Consider the following 14,487-nt stretch of genomic DNA (forward strand, 5'->3'; position numbering starts at 1 on the left):
GGAGACTATTAGAAAAATCCTTCTATTTAAAAAAACAACAAGAACGGACAAAAAAAAACTTGAATAAACCGGACTCACGACAATTTATTCTGTATTGAAAATAATACGATATAGTCAATTTTCGTATGATATAATTTAGGAAAAATTGACAATGAAGGTCTGAACTTTGGGTGATAATTTTTAAAAGGTCTGAACTATTGATTAACCTATGTAGGTCCCAACTTTAGGGGGTCTTAACTTTTAGCGAGCCTCGACGACTTAAAACTGAAGATTTTTTTTTAAATTTCACCTAGTTCCTACATCCCTCCCTCAATTAACCAATCTGATGTGACCCAAGTTTTACAAGTGATGACCTATTAAGCCAGTTTTAAGTCACTAAGGCCCGCTAAAAGTTAAGACCTCCTAAAGTTGGGACCTACACAGGTTAATCAATAGTTTAGACTTTTAAAAATTATCACCCAAAGTTCATACCTCTATTGTCAATTTTTCCTATAATTTATCTTAAACTTCTCCACTTTCCACCTAAAACAGCTTCACTCGCACTGATCTAATTATTGGATTCGAACTACCTGAACCAAGATTAAGTCGAAGTAGATCTTTTTATAACGACCGCCGAATAATAAATTATTGTGAATTTGATCTATCCAAAATGATTGGACAGACCGATGGAGGAAATGATTACTAACAAAAATGTACTTCCTCCGTTTTATATTACTCGTTACACTCTACAATTCACGAATTTCTAAATAAAGGATCTATGTGAGAGAAAAGAGATAGAGAGAGTTTATTGCCTAAAAAACTTCGTACGGAAGATACGATCGTCGTTATGTATATAAAAAAACGAGAAACAAACAAAAGTCCGTTGCAGATAAGACTCGTTCTCAAATCTTTGTCTTTAACAGCTACTACTCTTCTTCTAGCTCTAACAGTTACTCCCCACACGTACTTCTTCACCGTATTTTTCTCGACCTATTTCTTCTATTTCCATGGAGAAATAATCAAATTCTCCATAATCGTAACTCATAAAAAAATACCAAACATCACAAATACTGGTAATTCCTCGGACTTTTTCTTCTCACTTTCTCTCTCCTCTCTGAAAACCGCAGAATATGCCTTATTTGACTCTTTCTTCTGAAATTAATCTAATTTTGTTTAATTAGATCTGGAATTAATTTCTGGAGAAATTAAATTTTGTTGTTTGTTTGTTTCAGAGAGAATTTCGTTGGAGGAGAGAGAAAGAAGAAGAAAAAGAAGGTGATGGATATGTATACGAGAGTAGAAAAACCTAAAGCTGAAACTCCGATTAATGAAAATGAAATTAGAATTACTACTCAAGGTCGTATGCGCAATTACATCACCTATGCCACCACTCTTCTCCAGGTTTTTTTTCTCTCTCCTCTGTTATAGTTCTACTATATGTTTTTTTTTTTTGTTTTTGCATTGAATTTAATTGATTATGATTTGAATTGCGTTAGTTTTTTTGTAATTTTTTTTTGTTTTTGCATTGAATTTAATTGATTATGATTTAAATTGCGTTAGTTTTTTTGTAATTTTTTTTTGTTTTTGCACTTGTAGTTAGGATTAAATTTTATGAAGTTTTTTGTGTGTCTTTGATTGATTGAGGATTGTATGTTTCTGGAAAGTTCTATAGAATCTACTGTGAAATTTTCAATTTGTGTAGGAAGTAAGCTTGAAATTTTGTGACTTTTAACACTTTTCTTTAAAATTATTTATGTTTGACGAAGGTAAAAGTTTTAATGAAATTTTATCAATATAGGTTTGTGTGTATAATATTGTCATAGTAGATTGTTTGAAGGTAAGACACTATTGATGCGGCGTAATTAGCTGGAATTTGGTACATGTAAAATAATGTAAAACTAAGGTATTGATGTTGAAGAAAGTTAGTTTATGATCTTTTGCAGTGTTATCTAATTCGCCTTTTGAATTCGCCAATTCGCCCAAAATAAGGTTGTGGATAGTTGCCATAACATATTTATCACGTTTTGATAATTTCATCAAGGCAACCATTATTAGAAGTTGATAGAACATTTATTTTTCCATACACTTTTCCGGTGTCAAATAACTTATGAGTCTATTTTTGTTATTTGGATGGTTAAATTAATTCTTATATTATATGCTTAAGGAGACTGGAGACCTCTAATGTACCTTTTAGGCGAGGGAACAAAGACTGGTCACTATAGTAGAAAAAGAAAGGGAGGTGATCATAGGTGGTTGCAAATTGTGAGGTCTAGGAAGGAGGGGGAGTTTATATATAAAACAAGGAAAGTGTTGGTATACGGATGGTGGTTGGTTTAAAATATGAAGATAAGTTTAGAGGGGGCAATTGCGGAGAAAGAGGAATAAATGAAAGTGTCAACAATGAAAAAGGTAGAAGCTAGGGTATTCTCTCTTCATTTGCTCACATTAATTTGGTTTATAAGAGCATTATTGTCATTTGTAAAATCCAGTCATGAAATGTCAAATATTTGTTCAAGATTACTACTTTTATGTTATTTGTCAAAATATGAGGTCACAATAGTGTACTTACCTTAAACCTCAAGACACTTCCCTGACCTTTTATTTTCGTAAAGCGAAGGAAGCTTCCATCGATGCATGTATTGTATCCAAAACACCATCTACTTTAAGCTTCCAACAGTGCGTGTATTGAATCAAAAACACCATATACTCTCGGCTTGTATGTATGGTGTCCAAACTCAGGTCTTTGGCATCAATATATTGAGGAATATCGGAAACTGTAAAAATGTTTTCCCCCAAGCTTCTTACTTTAGAATATAAAGAGAAGTAGAGTAACATTTCTTATCCAACAAAACAGAGCCGGAAAAACATTTTTACATTTTCCGATCTTCCTCAATGTGGTAGTATAATGTTTCCCTTTTCGGAAAAATGACTTTTCAATATACTTTACCTTAACTAAAGTTAATCTGTGTAGGAAACATGTTGTATTTAATGTTCCAACAATTATTTTATCCAATCAAATGGAGCCTTGATGGAAGCAGGCTCTGTGTAGGGGTAGATTTGATCCTCTTCTCAAACCTTTGAGCATATGATTATTGTTAAGAGTCACGGGGTTATATTGATGTTGTTGATAAAACTATTTACCAATTGCGGTATGGTAGTTATCTTGACTAGCTCAATGTCAAAATGACAAATTCTGTTTAGCAAATTAGGTGTGATGTTGATTGAAATCTCTGTTTCTGTACACTTATAAGGATGCTTCATTTTATTTTATGTTTGCCTCTTTGATGATTAGGAGAAAGGTTCAGATGAAATTGTACTCAAGGCAATGGGTAGAGCAATCAATAAAACTGTGATGATTGCTGAACTAATTAAGGTAAACTGCCTTGCTCCTTTTAATTCTATAATTGATATTCTATAGAAATTCTTGTGAAAACAGTACAAAGTATTTGCCCGTATGGGAATATTATTGTGTAAACTCCAAAATATAAAGACTTCTGCTACCTAGATACTCATAGTATATTCTCACTGGAAATATTTGGGAATATATGGTCACTGTCTAAACCTCTGAATATTTATTTTTTCAAATCACTCATGTTGTATCTTAATACTTCCTCTATTCTCCTTTTTCAACTGAATGGCACACTTCCCATTTTTGGATGTTTCGAAATAACTGCACATACCAGTGATTTCTCTCTTTCTCTCCCCTCATCATATAGTCACCCTTTCACTTCTCTTCCTATATCTCTCCTCATCCTTTTGGGTCTTCTTACAGAGTCTAGAATACTCATCTTATCAGATATTTCACAAATCATTTTGCACCGATAGTGCGATCGTGTTGTGCAATTTCTTGAGCTCGTGAAACATTGTATACAATAGGCAATACCTCACGTCAACTTCTGCCAATGTCAGTCTATAATCTACTTGTTTACTATGGTTTTGTTTTATACCAGAGAAGGATTGTAGGTCTTCACCAAGACACATCCATTGGATCAAATGATATTATCGACAACTGGGAGCCATTAGAAGAAGGCCTTAATCCGTATGTGACAGTAGACCATTCTCTGGCTTTAAAGTCTGGTGGTTGATTTATTGTTTGTTGTATTAAGTAATTTTCTGTTTTTCTTCTTTGTTACAGTGTTGAAACAAAGCGTCATGTCTCCATGATCACGATCACTTTGTCAAAGAAAGAGCTGAATGCATCATCTACAGGGTAAGGTTATTACTCTTTTTTTCAGGTCAAGTTGTCTCGAACTTTGGGTATGTTCTTTGATAATTCAGGATTGATACACGCCAAACAACAGTTCAATCATTTGTAAAAAATCTATTTAGGTTATAGTTTGAACTTCTACTTTGGTATCTTTCTATAGTTTTTCTTTTCATTAGATATCTTTTAACATTATGTAGCTGGTTATTAAAATTTTGAAAATATATATTATATGAGGTTTAATTGCCGCATATGCTTCGCTATTTTGGGATGGAAGGACAATGTGGCAAGTTGTTTAGTACAGCCTACAATAGAAATGTTGGCACTCTGTTTTGGGACGGAAGGTAGATTAGGTCGATCTTATCATTTGATAGTTTGTTTTTATTTTTTTATTACAATAATCTTTTTCTGCATATGAACTATTAAGATTACCAAAAATAACTTTTTTAATCTTGATGATTTTAGTTATTTCAAGGCCTATTAGTTCTCGTATTTGTTAAACACTAAGAACAATTATCTCTCTTATCATTTAATTTGCTGATTATATTTCCTTTTGTCTCTCTTTATCTTCTAGATATCAACCTCCTATTCCTGCAGACCAAGTGAGGCCATCAAATAATTTTGATATTGAAGGAGGTAAAGTGTTTACAGAGTTCTTGCCAATGACGTGCATCGATTTTTCTATTTTATCTTAAGATCCTTTGTGTAATAAACTTATTTTTTGTTAGTACTAGTCAAGGGACTGTCAACCAGAATATCTATTGAAATCCCAATGACGTGAGTCGACCTTTCTATGTTATCTTAATGTTCCCTGTGTAATAAACTTGTGTTGGATGACTCATCTTCTGATCTTCCCACTATGAGAATTGTGGAATGTTGAATTTCAAATTTGACTTCATAAATATATCAATTTCAGCCACTAAAAATCGTATTGTTTTTGTGTAGAAGTTACATAGCAGCTTGTTAGTCATCGTCTAATCTTCTTAGTGTTTAAAATCATTTTATGTTTTCATGCTAAAACTTTGCCATATATGCATTGAGTTGTATAGCTTTGTTAAGCAGACATGACATCTGACATATACGCTTACCTGAATACGGTATTTGCTCAAATATATGATATGAATCGAGATGCTATGAAAACGTTGAAGACATCTTCATGTGTATATTCCAACCTTATTGTACTGCTGGAATCTTCCTATTGCAATGTTGTTTGATACGACTAAGACGTATTTTTGCTCTTGCAACAGAGGGTTCACCTACTAATGTGAGGAGAAGGGGACGTGGTGGCCGAGGTAGGGGCAGGGGAAGAGGTATTAATCCCTTTAAACCCATTGATATGAATTATGGTTGTGTCTGAATGTCTTAATCATTGATTGCATGTAAACATTGAATTAAGAAGTTACTTTCTTTACAGGAAATTACAATGGACCGGGGGACTTTGATGGAGGTGGTTACTATGGTGGCCGTGGATATGGTGGCAGAGGTCGAGGTCGGGGCAGAGGTCGCAGCTTCAGGGGGCGAGGAAGGGGATTTGCTCAAGGATCTGGTGGCTATTATGATTATGGTGAAATGGAAGTACCAGTTGCTCAAGGACGTGGTAAGTGATTATTTGTTCACCAGGGTTGTCCTTCATTGACATTGTTGGGGTTATGGATGCTTCCCATTGAATATTACTCTTTATTGTTTGGTTCTTGATGGTTCCTTCTTGTAAGTGCCAACTGCCACCAATCAACCCTGAATTGGAAGTTCAAAAGTACACAAGATGAAGTCGAGCAAATATAAGCTGATAATAACTTTTGTACTCCATTCCTTATTGATGTTCTTACTTGAAATCTTGGCACTAGTTAGGTTTTCATAGATTTTTTCACGATATATAGAAACAAAAAAATAGTCATATGGGTTTTATTTGATTCGTCTCAATGAGTACTTTGTAATATCAAATTTTATACATTTTTTTACTAATACGTAATTTACATATATTAATAGTTAAAGATGTGCATTGAAATGTGCAAGTTAAACTAGGAACATCAATAAGGAACGGATGGAGTACGAAATGTACTTTTTTTTCTTCGAGGGAAGAGTACAATATATATTTTGCAATATTATATGAAAAATTCTTGTAGTAGTATTACTTATTATACTATTACAGCTCCTCTACAAACAAAAAGCTAACTCTCTCAGCCCTCAATATAGTCTTCCCCCCCCCCCCCCCTTTTCCCCACGCCCCCTCTCTGGCGGTGTTGCCAAGGTTTCCTTTTACAATTGTTCTTTCCCCTTGTCCAATTTCTACTAATAGTACTCCACTCAAACATGTATCTCATTGATGCATTCATTGTATTTCTTCAGTTTTGATCTGATTTTGTGCTGATAATCTTTTTGTTATTGTAGGCCGCGGGCGTGGCAGAGGAAGGGACCACCGTGGTCGAGGTTTCAGGGCTGAAGGGCCACAACATGTGGCCGCAGCTTGACCATCATTGGAGGGTACAACATATGATTTGCAGTTGGAAAAACATGATATCGGATGCCTGCTCTCTTGTCTTGTGTTGGTTGCTACTTCTACTCATGGGCATTTCATCTTGTTTTAAAGATGTGGATAGTGCTGATGCCACCATGGCATGCAGCTGTGGTTTTGTAGGTCACAGAATTAGGAATTCTCTTATTTGTTGCTAATCAAATTTTCCCCTCTCCCCACCCCCCTTCTTCAAACACTCAAAAAAAGGTTGTAACTATTTATTTTTTCTCTTTTGCGTATAAGTTATAAATTATAATAATAGAGCAGTACATTCTTTTATTCTTAAATATGTCTCTCAGATTACTGATGCTATTGGAAATCAATGCAGAGAATGATTCATAGTTGCAGCTAGTGGTGATCGTCATAGATATTGAAATTATTGATGCGGAAAGCACATAGTACTCATTATTGGGAGCTAGAAATAGGTAGAAAAACATAATATTTCTGTAGTTTTTTGTACAAGTTTCGCAGTTATCAAATTTTGGAATAAACCGACCATAATAACCTAACGTCCTCTCATAAGGTACCAATTTTTTTTCTGATCTATATGAACAACGAAGGTAGTGCAAAATACAAAGAAGGAGAAAGAACTCAAACATGTGCTTCAATTTGAACCACTATGCCACGACATCATTGATTCATAAGGTATCAATTATGTGTAGAGATGATAAACGATGGAGTGGAACTATGATTTTAGCATCATATTCAATCAACATATAGCTTTAGGCTCCAAGCAAGCATCATCCCCTAAGTATGAGCTTTAAATATTTTTAAGTGACTGACATAGTTTAAATATGAAACTTAAAAGAATCTAGTCCAATGCGGAGCAGTTAGTAAGTGTTGTGATATCTATTTCTATATGCTCTACACAAGGAAGGAATTCATGGAATAACATAAAGTTTAATCTCCCAAAATATAAGCTCTTTGTTGACACAAATTCATGGAATAACATAAAGTTTAATCTCCCAAAATCACCGAGACTGCTCACTGAAAATCGTGTAAACTACTAAAAACTTTAGAGCTAGATAAATCTTCAAGTTATAGCTTTACCTAATTTATGTGTAGTAAAAAAAAATTAGTCCCATTAAAGAAGCATTGTTGGTATGACAATATTAATTAACTAGGGTTGTAACTTATTTGAGGTTGCTAAACTGAATCAAAAACTAAATAACCAGTAAATGAACCAATCTATGAAGTGCTCATTAATTAACAGCAAAATTTCAGAGGTCCATAGAAAACCAAAAATACTTAAAAAGAAATGTATAGTTGACAACATAGCTCTCTTCAAATCTCTGCAAAAATAGCTCGAACAGGGGGAATATAAAGACTAGAGAAAAACTACCATCAAAGAGACTGCAATACAAAGACTTAAGCCTTAAGACGACCGTAGAACTTCTGTTTCTCGGATGTGGTCTGGAAGCGACCATGGCCAAACTTGGAGGATGTATCGATGAACTTGAGTTTGATATCCTCAAGAGCAACACGGGATGTCTGCTTGAGGAGAGACTGCCTCAGAGTCACCACTCTCTTTTTAGGACCAACACAACAACCCTTGATCAGAATGTAATCATCCTTCACCACACCGTAATGAGGGAAACCACCCATTGGAGTGATATCCTTCTCGGTCCTGATTCATTATTTCAACAGAAATCTCAGCATCAAGAAGACAAATGCATCATTCAAAAAATAGATTCATTCAACAAGTACGAAACCTAACAATCAAGAATAATGCAAATTTTAAAATTAAGATGCTGCTGCTCGAACTTACTAACCTGTCAAACTCAGTCATTGCTTGGTGAGACTCCTGACCAGATTTACCAAGCTTGTAGATTTTCTTGTTCATCTCAGTACGGTGATGGTAACCATTCTGACCAGCTCTTGCAACAGTGTACGAAACTCTGGCAGGATGCCAAGCACCAATACAAGCAACCTTACGCAAACCCCTGTGAGTCTTACGGGGAAGACGAGTAACACCCCAACGAGTAACAACACCTTCATAACCCTTACCCTTGGTCACACCAATGATGTCAATCATCTCATCCTTCTGGAAGACAGCATCGATTGGAATAAGCTTCTCAAAGAAACCGTAAGCATAGTCAACCTTCTGGGCAATAGTTCCACCATTGACCTGAATTTCCATAATATGAGCTTTCTTTTGCTTCAAACCCTTCATCTTCCTAACCTGAAAAGTAGAATAGAGGAAATTGAAGAACAAACACAAACATGCACGAAGAATATATGATCAAAACAAGAAAATATGGAATTGCAAGTAATGCATCAGGTGTGCTCAGGTTCAAACAAGCAACAAACTTAAGCTTACTTCTACAAACAATGATAAACTGAATACTTATCTAGATTAGCAATACATGGGCCACACGACCCAAACTACCAAAAGAAGTAGAAAAGTAAAACAATCAATCTAAGAAGGACTAGGCATATTATACCTGATTGTGAGCCAAGACTCTAATCACAGTTGAGTACTTCTTCAATTTCTCAAGCTGAGACTGAATATCTTTCTTGCCCTCCTCACTGTCATACTTCTTAGCATATTTGGTGAAAGCCTTCTTCTTTGACTTGCACCAGTTCTTGTAGAACCTTCTCCTGATCTCCTCGCTCAAGTGCTGAGCCCATACAGTGTTCAATGTACGCAAGCCACGAGGAGTCTTCACGTAGCCAACAACACCAACCACCACCAAGGGAGGGGTCTCAATAATTGTAACAGCCTCACAAGTCTCCTTCTTGTGAAGTTCTACATTAAAAGATTGCCACAAAATATATAAGCTTTCAAAACAATGAATCAGGAAACCCTATCGCTCAACTTCAAAAGACAAAACAGGGGAACATACTTGACCCTGGCTTTTCAACCTCCCTCACAATGTGGGTCATTCCAGCCTTGTTGCCCAAGAAGGCAGTAAGGTGTGGTTGCTTGCTGGGGTCATCCTTGGGGAAGGCCTTCACTGCACGAAGCAAAAACAAATAGTGAGCCCGATGTCACCTTCCATTTCATAAAGTTCAAGCATGCTATATAAAAAAAAGCCATTGAAATCCACCGTATAATAATAACAAAAAATTCGCCAGAAATGTAGATAGAGGAAACATGAAAGCCAGCAGGCAATATTCACACAAAACATTCCTTCATTTATTTCCGAGTGAAATGATATTTCGAAACCTTGAATGGATATGCAGAAGAAATTCAACTTCTGCTTCAACTATCCAAACCCAAGATACTCATCATCAAAACCACATTACAATTTTACGACTACCTGAAAATTGTATAATTTCATCATCCTCAACATTTCATATTCCCTCGAAAAAACTAATCATTGATAAACTTCTACACCTAATCGGAATCAATAGCCATTTCATCTGAAGTATGCGATCGATACAAAATAAATACAATCAAACCAAAACTGCTAAATCCTAAAGAAGAAAAAAAGCTCTACCTTTGCCTCTGTGTCGGGCAGCCCTCTTCCTCGGTAAGAAACCGAGAGAACCGTGCCTTGGGTGCTCAAACTTTCTGTGAGACATCGTTCTCCTCTCTTCTCTTCTGTATCAAGAGGTATCAAATACACGCAAATCAGCCAAACAACATTTTTACCTAATTTTCAACTGAATCAATAAGAAGCCGCTACTAGGTTTTTCTTCACAAGATTAAGATCAAATACCACATATACTTCAATACAATAAAAATATTTAGTACTAAAGTTCTATAAACAGGCACATTTTTCCAATTCAAAATAAAAAAACTCTAAATCACGCGAAACAAAACATCATTCCAATTACACCATATTTTTCAACATTTTAACACATCGTGTAAGTTTTCAGTAACCTAATTCTCGATTCCATCAAATAAATCTCAAATTTGCATACGCATCGTAGATAACATCAGAAAATTACTAGTTAAAAAACACTTAGAAACGGATCTAAATCATAAAAGTGAATTCATCTACGAAAAGTACGCCAAAAAAATACATAATCAATAAGAACAAATGATAATCATACATTGTAATAGAAATCGGAATAATGAAAGTGAAGAAAAAATGCAGATTATTGAAGAGAGAGAAAGACGAAGGTGGAGAGAGAACCTGAGTGGCGCAACTGCGATAAACCAGAGAAATGAGGAAGAAACCTAAAACCCTAGATACCAATATATATACTGCTTGTTTGTTGCTGATTAACAAAAGCCCTCACTTGCCATTCTATACTAGGGTTCATTTTAGATGGGCTGGGCCGGTAACTACATTTTCCCTCTAACAAGATAAAATGAATCCACATTTTCTTATTTAATCTCCCTTTCGAGTTTAAATTATTAAACTAGTGTTCTGGTTCGGTCGTTGTCTCGGGTTTGTATTGTGTTTTTTGAACTTGCTAGGTATGTTTTTCCCATTCTCAGTAAAATATATTAAGGAAAACTCGATATTTAAAAGATACAAAATATAATAATATGGACACTTAAAACATGATTGAAAGTTGGTTGAGATGGTAATTGTGTCATGATATAATAGCAAGAGATCACGCGTTCATATCGAGCTAATTTTACTTTTGTTAATCAACATAGCTTAAACTATTCACTGTATTCAAAAAGTCGTATGTTTTCTTCTTAATATTGAACTTGAATAGTTGTTTAATTGAGGTTGAGGTGGGGGAGTATTGGTATCGATTCCCATCTGTTATCCCTGAGGTAGTGAGGTATAGGGATCAAATCTCATAGGACTCATTTGAGTAATTTCCCACATGCATGCCCCCCCCCCTCCTCCAGTGAGTCCCCTCCATCTTGCAAAAAAAAAAATGCCTGATTTTAAATTAAAATTATATGGTCTCTTATAAGACCGACTTTTTCTGCACATAGGTTACATTTATTTGTTTCTATCTCTTTGCTTTCTTTTAATTCCACAGTTTTCATCAATATCTTACTTATTTTAGAATAGAAAATGTATGGTAGTATTAAATGGTACAACACTAAAGCTCCTATAATACACAAAAGTTTACATGTTATAGATTTGTACATGAGACGAAGTTACAATATACTTCCTCTATTCTGTTTATATTACAATAATTACTATTTTGGGTAGTTTCACATCTATTACAATAATTTCAATTTTGGCATAAAAAGCAAATTTAATTGACAATATTTCCCTTGCTTTATCTTATTAAATACCATCACTAATTACTCACTTTGCCTTATAAAATTTCTTTTATTTTTAAAAGATGATTTCTCTCCTATTCTAGTTAGTTAATGATTTACTTTTATGCTAAATTGCTTATTTGTTCCAAATCCTTTAAAATGGTGTCCAAAAATATTGTTGTGATAGAAAAAGAACAGAAGTAGTATTAGTTCTAAATCTTAATCGGATTGGGTCACTTTTAGTTTTTAATACTTATAACTTTCAATTTTGGTTGTTTTTAGGACATTTTTGGACTTGTCCAGTCCTGGTTATATTTTCTTCTGAAACATTATTAGGAAAGTCGACGTGACTTGTGACGTTGCGCGGGTGCTTGGCACCATTTGTGTTGCCTCGGAAAGACTCTAAACACCCGAAATGTTCATTTATTGTTAAAGTTAAAACTGTATCGAAATTAACGTAAAGGCATCCACATATTCGTTCCAAGCCACATGACTCTTTTCCAATGACCTCCAATGTCCCCCTGGAGGTATCATGTGGCGTTTGGAGCTCGAGCCCCGAGAAAGTTCGAAACAATTTTGGCTGTTTTTGCGACATTTTTGAACTTCTCTGGATCTGGTCATATTTTCTCCCGAAACATTCTTAGGAGTGTCGACGTGACTTGTAATGGTGCGCGTGTGCTTGATACCATTTCCATAGCCTCGAATTGCCTCGAAATAACCCTAGATGTTCATTTCTCGTTAAACCTAAAATTGCCTCAAAATGAACTTAAAGGCATCAACATATTCGTTCCAAGCCACACGACTTCTTTCCAATGACCTCCCATGTCCCCAGGAGGAATTTTGTGGCCTTTGGAGCTAGGGCCCGGGGAAAGTCTGAAAGCGTGTATTATAACCTTCAATTTTGGCTGTTTTGAGACATTTTTGGACTTTTCAGGGCCTGGTCATATTTTCTCCTAAAACGTTCCTAATAAAGCCGACATGACTTGTAATGTTGCGCGGGAGCTTGACACCATTTGTGTTGTCTCGAAAAGTCTCTAAACAACCCCATATGTTCATTTCTCGTTAAACCTAAAACTGTATCGAAATGAACATAAAGGCATCCACATTTTCGTTCGAAGACACAAGACACATTCCCAATGACCTCCCATGTTCCTATGAGGCATTCTGTGGCGTTCGGAGCCCGGGCCCCGAGAATGTCCGAAAGTGTGTATTATAACCTTCTATTTTGGATGTTTCTTAAACATTTTTGGACTTTTTCGAGCATGGTCATATTTTTTTCCCGAAATGTTATTAGGAAAGCCGATATCACATTTAAAATTTTGCGTGGGGGCTTGGCACCATTTGTGTTGCCTCGAAAAACCTATGAACGCCCCATTTGTTCATTTGTCGTGAAACCCAAAATTGTTTAGAAATGAACTTAAAGGCATCGACATATTATTTGCAAGCCACATGACTCTTTTCCAATGACCTCCCATGTCCTTAGGAGGAATCCTATGGCGTTCGGAGCTCGGGCCCCGGGAAAGTCCGAAAGCGTGTATAACCTTCAATTTTGGTTGTTTTTGAGACATTTTTGGACTTTTCTAGGCATGATAAAATTTTCTCTTGAAATGTTCCTAAGAAAGCCGACACGGCTTGTAATGTTGCGCGGGTGCTTGGCACCATTTGTGTTGCCTCAAAAAGCCTGTGAACACTCCATTTGTTCATTTGCCGTGAAACCCAAACTTGTGTAAAATTGAATATAAACGCATCCAAATATTCGTTCCAAGCCATATGACTCCTTTCCAATGACCTCCCATGTCCCTAGGAGGCATCCTGTGGCGTTCGGAGCTCGGGTCACGAGAATGTCCGAAAGTGTGTATTATAACCTTCAATTTTTGCTGTTTTTTAGACATTTGTGGACTTTTTCGAGCCTCGTCATAATTTCTCACGAAACGTTCCTAGGAAAGCCAATATTACTTGTAATGTTGCGCGGGTGCTTGGCACTATTTGTATTGCCTCAGAAAGCCTCTAAACAACCCCATATCTTCATGTCTCGTTAAACCTAAAATTGTATCGAAATGAACGAAAAGGCATCCACATATTCGTTTCAGGACACAAGACTTCTTTCCAATGACTTTCCATGTCCCTAGGAGGCGTCCCGTGGCGTTCGGAACTCGGACCCCGGGAATGTCCGAAAGTGTGTATTATAACCTTCAATTTTGGCTATTTTGGAGACATTTTTGGACTTTTCCGGGTCTGGTCATATTTTCTCTTGAAACGTTCCTAAGAAAGCCGATATGACTTAAAATTTTGTGCGGGTGCTTGGCACCATTCGTGTTGCCTCGAAAAGCCTGTGAACACCCCATTTGTTCATTTGTCGTGAAACCCAAAATTGTCTCAAAATGAATATAAAGGCATCCACGTATTCGTTCCAAGCCATAAGACTTCTTTTCGATGACCTCCCATGTCCCTAAGAGGCATCCTGTGGAGTTCGGAGCTCGGGTCCCGAGAATGTCTGAAAGCGTGTATTATATAACCTTCAATTTGGCAGTTTTTTTAGACATTTGTGGACTTTTTCGAGTCTGGTCATATTTTCTCCCGAAACATTCTTATGAAAGCCAGTGTTATTTGTAATGTTGCGCGGGTGCTTGGCACCATTTGTATTTTCTCTGGAATCCTCTAAACAAC

General features: G+C 35.9%; 2 protein-coding genes across 3 annotated transcripts; one reads left to right on the forward strand and one right to left on the reverse strand.

The window, feature by feature from the left end:
- Positions 1 to 851: 851 nt before the first annotated feature.
- On the forward strand, positions 852 to 6,982 carry LOC104895479 (uncharacterized). 2 transcript variants are annotated; one of them, XM_010681999.4, is made up of 9 exons: positions 852 to 1,052; positions 1,212 to 1,380; positions 3,272 to 3,352; positions 3,930 to 4,018; positions 4,115 to 4,189; positions 4,758 to 4,819; positions 5,431 to 5,493; positions 5,598 to 5,780; positions 6,572 to 6,982. In XM_010681999.4, the coding sequence occupies exons 2-9, from the start codon at positions 1,258 to 1,260 to the stop codon at positions 6,649 to 6,651; spliced, it is 756 nt and encodes a 251-aa protein (XP_010680301.1). In that variant the 5' UTR covers positions 852 to 1,052; positions 1,212 to 1,257; the 3' UTR covers positions 6,652 to 6,982. The 2 variants fall into 2 exon arrangements, with proteins under 2 accessions (XP_010680301.1, XP_048501976.1); XM_048646019.2 differs by lacking the exon at positions 5,431 to 5,493.
- An 892-nt stretch (positions 6,983 to 7,874) lies between these two features.
- Positions 7,875 to 10,938, reverse strand: LOC104895480 (60S ribosomal protein L3). Its single transcript, XM_010682000.4, has 6 exons — positions 10,781 to 10,938; positions 10,139 to 10,242; positions 9,542 to 9,652; positions 9,140 to 9,444; positions 8,468 to 8,877; positions 7,875 to 8,322 (listed from the first exon to the last, which is right to left on the reverse strand). The coding sequence occupies exons 2-6, from the start codon at positions 10,221 to 10,223 to the stop codon at positions 8,064 to 8,066; spliced, it is 1,170 nt and encodes a 389-aa protein (XP_010680302.1). The 5' UTR covers positions 10,224 to 10,242; positions 10,781 to 10,938; the 3' UTR covers positions 7,875 to 8,063.
- Positions 10,939 to 14,487: the final 3,549 nt, after the last annotated feature.

Source organism: Beta vulgaris, chromosome 6 (genome assembly GCF_026745355.1).
Source record: "Beta vulgaris subsp. vulgaris cultivar EL10 chromosome 6, EL10.2, whole genome shotgun sequence".
Classification (NCBI taxonomy): domain Eukaryota; kingdom Viridiplantae; phylum Streptophyta; class Magnoliopsida; order Caryophyllales; family Amaranthaceae; genus Beta; species Beta vulgaris.

Bases quoted from the DNA above. Each gene is read 5' to 3' on its own strand.
- LOC104895479 (XM_010681999.4), top strand. From the start codon at position 1,258: ATGGATATGTATACGAGAGTAGAAAAACCTAAAGCTGAAACTCCGATT. The intron at 4,019-4,114 runs GTATGTGACAGT...TCTTTGTTACAG, and splicing joins TTAGAAGAAGGCCTTAATCC to TGTTGAAACAAAGCGTCATG. The intron at 5,494-5,597 runs GTATTAATCCCT...CTTTCTTTACAG, and splicing joins AGGTAGGGGCAGGGGAAGAG to GAAATTACAATGGACCGGGG.
- LOC104895480 (XM_010682000.4), bottom strand. From the start codon at position 10,223: ATGTCTCACAGAAAGTTTGAGCACCCAAGGCACGGTTCTCTCGGTTTC. The intron at 9,653-10,138 runs GTAGAGCTTTTT...TGCTTCGTGCAG, and splicing joins TGCCCGACACAGAGGCAAAG to TGAAGGCCTTCCCCAAGGAT. The intron at 9,445-9,541 runs GTATGTTCCCCT...CTTTTAATGTAG, and splicing joins GGTTGAAAAGCCAGGGTCAA to AACTTCACAAGAAGGAGACT.